This window comes from Megalops cyprinoides, chromosome 8, assembly GCF_013368585.1.
Source record: "Megalops cyprinoides isolate fMegCyp1 chromosome 8, fMegCyp1.pri, whole genome shotgun sequence".
NCBI classification, from domain to species: Eukaryota; Metazoa; Chordata; class Actinopteri; order Elopiformes; family Megalopidae; genus Megalops; species Megalops cyprinoides.
In genome coordinates this window covers 10,332,886-10,340,448 of record NC_050590.1, presented here as the reverse complement: position 1 = coordinate 10,340,448, position 7,563 = coordinate 10,332,886, and the positions used below count along the sequence as shown (strand labels likewise).

Sequence of the window (7,563 nt, the reverse complement as noted above, 5' to 3'; positions counted from 1 at the left end):
CCTTTTATTGCTAGGCAAGGTTTCTTTTTCTGTATTTGCATCGCCACCACCACCACCATCATTAGGCATGGAATTCCCGTTGTCGCTCACAGCTGTCATGCCACCTTTTCCTGGGGGTCCCTTCAGGTTTAGCACTGGAATAGGGTGCTCAGAGGTCGGGGTGCCGCCTAGAAAGTGTGTAGAGCAGACCACCGATGCTTTGCTTGGGTTGAAATCGGACTTTCTTCCGACGGCTTTCAACCATGCACGCCGTTTCTCCTTATCCTGAGGGAAATTATAAAACGAGAACGGCTCCAAACAGGGACACGCGTTGTGCAGCAAAGGCGAATGTAACTCGCATGTTTCCCTTCTCCAGATACTAAGTTTCCTTTGGCTGTTGGTACAATTATAAACCGCACAACTTCTTCCCCCACCTCTGCGATACATTTCTGCTTCTACTGTACAGCCCGTGCGACCCTATCAACTATTTCCGCTTCTTCAAAGACAGTATGGGTATTGCAGTCCTGTTAAAAACATGGAGACTACAACTACCATACTTCTCTCGGTCTATTTCCGGAAAGTAGTGACGGAGCAGTCAGTGTTGCTAAAGCAGTGTGACCATCAGCCGTACGGTGAGCGTCTGAGCTTTCGTCATTATTATTGTTTGTTTAGTTTGGTTTCAAGGGCTTATTCATTGGGTTATGCATGCTGTGTTGTTCTTGTATGAGAAATATTGTGTTAAAGTTACTGAATTATAAGACAGAATTTATTTACCACAAAGTAGATAGCTGTAGTTTAGCTGGTCTAACTATCTTAATGTCTGTTTGAATCCATACGTATTACAGCTAGCTGCGGACACCAGACAGCTTTGCTTGTCCATGAAACCTTGCTAACTAGCTAGCTAGACAGCTGTTGGCTAACATTTTGCTTTTATTTCTGCTCGTCCAGAGATGGCAATCCCGGAGTGGCGTTTGTCATTAAAACTGATGGACCAACCGTCCCTGCCGAAGACGGTGTTGCAGTTCCCCGAGACAGAGCCTGGGGACGTGGCCCCTGGCGGGTACCCAGTTGCTACCCTGAAACAGCTAGTTGCAGCCCAGTTACCTGATTCAGTACCGGACCCAGAACTTATAGGTTAGTACCTAGTAATAACACTGTAAATGGATATGTGCAGCTTCAGTTACTACAGCAAGCAACATCATCACGTCTTCTCTCTTTCAAATTTATGCCGAAGCTATCGTAATTTAGACTGATAGCTTGATCAGACCTCAGTGGAGGTATGTCTTCAGTAATTGCCATACCTTTTTGTTGTGTTTCCATTCAGTGGTATTGTACCTTCTTTGTATGTTTCAGAACTGGTGTATTGTGGTCGTAAACTGAAGGACGACTTGACTCTAGATTCCTATGGGATCCAGCCAGGTTCCACCGTGCACATCCTGAAGAAATCCTGGCCTGAACCAGAGGTCAAGCCAGGTGGGTGTGGGCTGGTTGCTGGTAGTCCCTGTTCCTTTCACATCCCACTGCACATATGTGTTTCTGTAGTGCAGAAGCCACTACTGGAGACCACCCCCTAACCAAACAGCATTTAGTATTTAAAGGAAAATGTATGGTCTCGGTAACATTGATCGTTACTCACTTGTCAACATCTCTCTGTCTCTCTCTCTCTGTCTCTCTCTCTCTGTGTCTCTCTCACTGTGTCTCTCTCTCATTGTAGAGCCAGTTGATCGGGCCATTGCATCAAGAGAGTTCCGTGTGTTGCAGGCCGCTCTCCACACCAGTACTGCTTACAGAGACTCAGTAAGTTGGGAGAAAAGCTGTCATGGGTCTGCTCTGTGTCAGACTTTACATAACCAGTTAGCTTGAACTTGTACAAATAAAACCATGTTGCTTAATTTAGTCAGGTGTTGTGCATAAAGAGAAGCACAGTCAGCAGTATCACAATATGACGTATTTGCATTGTGTCTTTGTCAGAAGCAAAAAGGGTGGATGGGTTTGTTGGGGTTTAGGTGTACTGCTGCTATGCCATAAATCTTTTTTTGCCATGGAAGGAGATGCATATAAAGAGGTGTCCACTTTGACATTATCCTTAACAGTTTAACTTGGCCAGTTACACAGCCAGAGCTCATTACAGTAAAACTGAGTGTGCTTCACACCTTAAAAAGATAATGATTTAGATTTTTTTTTCTTTCATCTTTTGACACCACAGTGATTACTTTGTGTGATAACAGTTGGGTCAGTATCACTACAAAATAATTTATACATACTCACGGAGGTAAATCCAGCCAAAGACCAGGAATTGTCAGGACAAAACCCATTAAGCTTGACTGCGTTAAAGATTCTTGTTGTCAGTTTGGTGTTTCTTATGGCCATAGAGAATGCAGGACAAAGATGGAGATCATCAAAAATGTTCACAGCCAGTTCATTTTTGTTACAGCAGAAATAAGCAAAGCATCAAAGTATATAGTTCAATGCAGTGTGTGATTCAACCATTATTAAAACATCTACACTGAGATATAGATGCTCAGAAATATGAAAATTGGTGTTTGCTACAGCATGTGACATTCTCAGAGAGTCCTGCTGGGTTTTCTCCACATTTATATATAGATGGATATAAGTATATAATGCTGAACTGAATGTCCTTACGGCAACATGCTAATGACTCTCACAGCCCCCAAGTGCATCACATGACACACAATTGGGAAAGCCCAAGGCGTATATGATGATAATTGAGTACATTATTGGGAGGAAGAGGCCAAGTTGTGCTGCTGTGTTGTATAAACCTTTTTATCATAAGCCCTTTGAAATAAAGATGGCAGTGTTACACTGATGTTGGAATGTAGTGATGACCACTGTTAATATTTGTCATCCTTTGTTCTGTCAATCCACAGGTGTTCAAGATGCTGAACAATAAGGAGTCTCTAGACCAGATAATAGTGGCCACACCAGGACTAAGCACTGATCCAGTGGCATTAGGCAAGTAGTCAGAATGCTGATACCACTAGAAGTTGTTTTGGGATGTATTCCAGACTAGCCAAGATGTTCTTTTAGCAGACATGTTGAAAAAAGTAACCATGGAAAATATCTTGAAATGGCACAACAAAATGGCGTTCTCATTGAAACGATTATGAAATTATAGTTGGAATAATGAATACAAGTTAAAAAGGTATCAAGACAGAAGCAAGTGATTGCAGTGGCACCAAAGAACACCTGTTAATTTTATACCCGCAAACTCACACTTGTAACAAATAGTATATGCCAGTCTGCTGCTGTAACTATCAGGCATGAGGACAGATTGTGTTTTTTTTTTAAAAAAACTATTTATGGAATGATTTTTTTTGGGAAACAGTATACTCCTTAGGCCCTTACTACAGACCTATAGAGAGTGAATCAGTTTGACTGCAGTATGTGTTTTATTTGATCTGTGTTGTTGTTATATTTTTTAGGTGTACTCCAGGACAAAGATCTTTTCATCCAATTTACAGACCCCAACATGTTAGATATGTGAGTTTCTCAGTTAATTTGTATAGTAATTTATTTGTATTTGTAAATTTGTCTATATTCATGAATGTCAAAGATGAATATGTGTGCAGCTCTGCTGTAAAAAAATATTTTATCTGATTGGTTTTATCTGATTGTGCACCAGAGACTTCAGTTTCATTTGTAGGTGCTACTCACTGAATGCCTTGAGGATAACCATATTTCTCTCATGTCTGCAGGTTGATAAGCTCTCACCCAGCATTAGTTAATGCCATTGTCCTGGTCCTGCACTCAGTGGCTGGTAGTGTGCCCGCCCAGCAGAGTGCCAGCTCTTCGCGTAATGTCTCCTCTAGCTCCTACAGTGATATGCCAGGTGAGCAGTGCTGCTGTAATCCTGTTCTGTGTTTACCGGGGTTACAGTCACTATTGTACTGAGTGTGCCTCCCCTCCCCTCTTCAGGAGGATTCCTTTTTGAGGGCATGTCAGACGATGAGGAAGATTTCCAGTCGGTAAGGCATTGTAAACTGTTGTTCTGAATCTAAATGTGTATGTGCGCACAGGTATATTAACAATTTTAGGAGTTTTAAGATATTTTTTTATTAGTAACATTTTCTCAAAAAAAGACCATGAGTGTTTGAAAGTTAAACTCCAAGCAAGGTGTTTTATATTTTCATATAACAATACCCATTGCATTTTAAATCTTGCACCCAGTAAAGCGTTGTTTTAATGTAATGTAATATTATCTAGTGTTAGTTAAATGGAGAGAAATCCGTTTGTCTTTCACATTAACCTTGACAGCCACTGATTGCCTACGCTAACCATGAAAACTACTTTCTCACACTTTGTATTTTGTTCCCCTCCCTTTCTTTTCCTGTGAACAGGGGAATCGTGCTGGGCCATCCACCAGCGCCGGGGGTGCATCGGGGGCGCGACCTGCCACATTGGGCTACAGCGGCGCGGTGGGCCCTCGGCCAATCACACAGAGCGAGCTAGCCACCGCCCTCGCCCTGGCTAGCACTCCTGAGAGCAGCGCAGTCACTCCCACCACAGGAAACCAGGTATAGTGCTAGGGATATTTATTGGTTCTTTTATTCAGTGGGAGCACTAGTTACAATTTTACTTCATGTAAAATTCCACAATATCACATTGTCTCATGTTTCCTATAAACATGACTGAATTCCATGCAAGTATTTCATAGATCCTGATTAGCTCAGGTTGGCTAGTAAACACAGATTTGGGTTTAAATAATGTTTATGAGCTGGAATAAGTTATATGTCAAATATATATAGGTCACTACATATAAGGTAATAGATATAAAATGATTTATAGTGATTAACTGATATTCAGCACTGGAGTAGGAAATATGTAACTCTGTAAAGATGTTAAAACAGCAGCAGAAAACCTCACGGAGAGCAGGCTAATGTCCCTCATGCGAAGGTCCTCATGTGGCGTGTCCTGTACGTTCTACAGGGAACCTCCTCAGGTGTGTCCCCTGTGCCTGCTGGGACGCCCATCACCAATGACATCTTCAATCAGGCCCTGCAGCAGGCCCTGCAGGTGTCCAGTATGTCCTCTCTACAGGTGAGACTTCCAGCAGTAGTGGGACACCATTACTCTAGAAAGAGCTCTTGTGGCTGTAGCAGCTCTTCAGTTGCTAAACTATGTCGGGAGACTCCTCCAGAGACTTGTCGGTTTCATGTTATGATGGTTTTCGGCTCGTTCAGCCGTGCGGGTTCCATTGTCATGTTTCTTTGGTTTTAATCTTTCACAGTGAACTATATATTCACAGGATTTATTTTTATGAATGGCTGTGATAAGCAATGGATGACACAGGGAGGTATTTTTTCTACCGCCTAGACCCTCTCCGGTGTAACATCATTGTCACATTACCCATGGATGATAGTTGAGCTGCTCTGATGAACGGGCCAGAGGTGGGAGTCCTAACGCCTGCTCTTTTCTGTGTCCGTCAGAGCCAGTGGCAGTCTCAGCTTCAGCAGCTGCGGGACATGGGGATCCGAGACGAGGAGCTGATCCTGAGGGCGCTGCAGGCCACCGGGGGAGACATACAGGCTGCCCTGGAGCTCATCTTTGCTGGAGGAGCACCCTAGGCAGGGTTTGGGGGATGTTTTTTTTTTTTTTTTTTTTTGACCGATTCCCTGCACCCTCCTTTCTGTCATCTGACTGTAGAACATATTGTAGAGGCAGCACTCAGTTTCAGTCCAAACCCTACAACCAGTTTGTTCCAGTTGCGCTCCCACTGAACTTTATGACCCATTAAAACATGATGTGCTCCTCCTTGGCTAAAGAAACAAAAGAAATATCTTCTTCCCAATTAAATTCTGTTGTACCTAATTTGTTTTGCTCTAGCTCTTAAACTACTGATTGTCAAAAAAATTAAAACCTTTCTTTTACATTTTTAAATGAATAAATCGGCAATAAAAAAAAGATGTGATGATAGTCAAGTTCTGTGGTTTTCAACTGTGGGCTGAATTCACGTCACTAAGCCTTGTAAAATTTAGTGTGTGAAGTCAAAGCTGATGTAATAAAAGGTTATGAAGTTCATGTAATGTACTATAATTCCTCTATTTGTCGGGCAGGAATAAGTTAATGACAGCTGTTCGTTCAAATGGGAAAGTAAAAGCAGTGAAAATGGGTAAAAATGACAATATTCTGAGTCGTCCCTTACATATTGGAAGATGCCCTGAAGTAAATCTGGTGAAGAGCCTTTTGCTGAGTGAGTTGGGAATTTTCCCTATTACAGTTTAAGTGAGCAGCATACACCAAAGGTCTGAGCGAATGAATCTCTCAGAGGCCTCTGACATTCTGCGATGTAGTATGGAGGCCCATCGTCTCTGAGAACAAAATACAGTGAGGAGAGTAAAGGCGTAAGTATGTCCCTTACATACCTATTTGCATCACAGCGCTGTGTTTAAGGAAACAGCGATCAAGATGGGTGGTGGTAATAATTACAGTGAAAGCTTGTGCGAAGATAAGGACTGACTTATAGCTGAGGATGCCAGCAGTAGTAAATGGGCCTGCAGTAGGAATGAGTCCACACTTCATGTGTGATGGGGGATGGGAAATCTATCATTATATTATTATAATATATTTCCATATAATTTACAAACCAGAAAAGAAGGTTTGAACACTGAGCATTTCTGTGGAAACATAATGGATATTAGCAAAAAAATACTGCTTTTGAAGTAAAGCACAACGGGTCAAACAGATAGTGGTAAAAGCTTTGATACTCATTGTTTTAAAAACTGTGTCACAGTATTGTTTTTACACGTTTTTGTGTGTATTTCATCGCATCACACCGAATCGTGTAACTGAATGAGTGCCTGTTGTTTGTGTAACCGATTTTGTCTGGCTCAGGTTTTTTGAGGTGAATGATAGAACTGCAGACTCAGAAGTACACTATCTGATAGGCTGCTGAACCACCATTTTGTTTGCAGTTGTTTTTCTATAGCTAAAGCCCTCCAGTAACTGCATTTTCTAGAAATAAATGGACGGTTGAAGAGAGATCCTGGTTCATGTGTGAGCGTTACAATAATAATAGTGAAATCTCCACAAAACATAGTAATTGTTGTAGTTTAGTTTTTTTTGCAGTAGAGGGTGCTGTGAGCCATCTTTGAGCATTATGATGCGTGTTGGAGTCCCATGAAACTCCATGAGAAGTTGAGGGTTTATCTTCTCATTGCTCTGAAATCACTTCATTTTTTTTGGAGTTACGCAGTAGAATGTGGAGCCATTTGGAGTGAATTGGCTAGCAGCATGATTTTCAGAGCAGAGAGGGGAAAATTAGTACAGGTGTTTGGACATAGATAAGCTTGTTAGCCCCTTCATCAGAAGCCCAGCTGCTTATAAGAGAAGTATCTGCCAGCTGCATATTAGCAAAGACAAACAATCAAATTCTGGAAAACACACACACACTTTTAAACTATTTTCATCCCACACAAAGACTCTATTCAGATACTCTCAGATATAAAGCCTTTATTTGTACCTCACATATAAGGGCAATGAACACTTGTTTATTACCAGCCTGACTTGAGTAGCCACATCCTGTAATTACTGTGGAAACTGGTGGCAAAGGGCTGTATACTGAGC

General features: G+C 41.8%; 1 protein-coding gene across 1 annotated transcript; it reads left to right on the top strand.

Moving 5' to 3' along the window:
• The first annotated feature begins 560 nt into the window (after positions 1 to 560).
• ubl7a (ubiquitin-like 7a (bone marrow stromal cell-derived)) lies at positions 561 to 6,225 on the top strand. The gene is made up of 11 exons (XM_036535361.1): positions 561 to 611; positions 928 to 1,113; positions 1,333 to 1,452; positions 1,694 to 1,776; positions 2,868 to 2,952; positions 3,423 to 3,480; positions 3,696 to 3,829; positions 3,916 to 3,965; positions 4,338 to 4,514; positions 4,927 to 5,037; positions 5,427 to 6,225. The coding sequence occupies exons 2-11, from the start codon at positions 930 to 932 to the stop codon at positions 5,562 to 5,564; spliced, it is 1,140 nt and encodes a 379-aa protein (XP_036391254.1). The 5' UTR covers positions 561 to 611; positions 928 to 929; the 3' UTR covers positions 5,565 to 6,225.
• Positions 6,226 to 7,563: the final 1,338 nt, after the last annotated feature.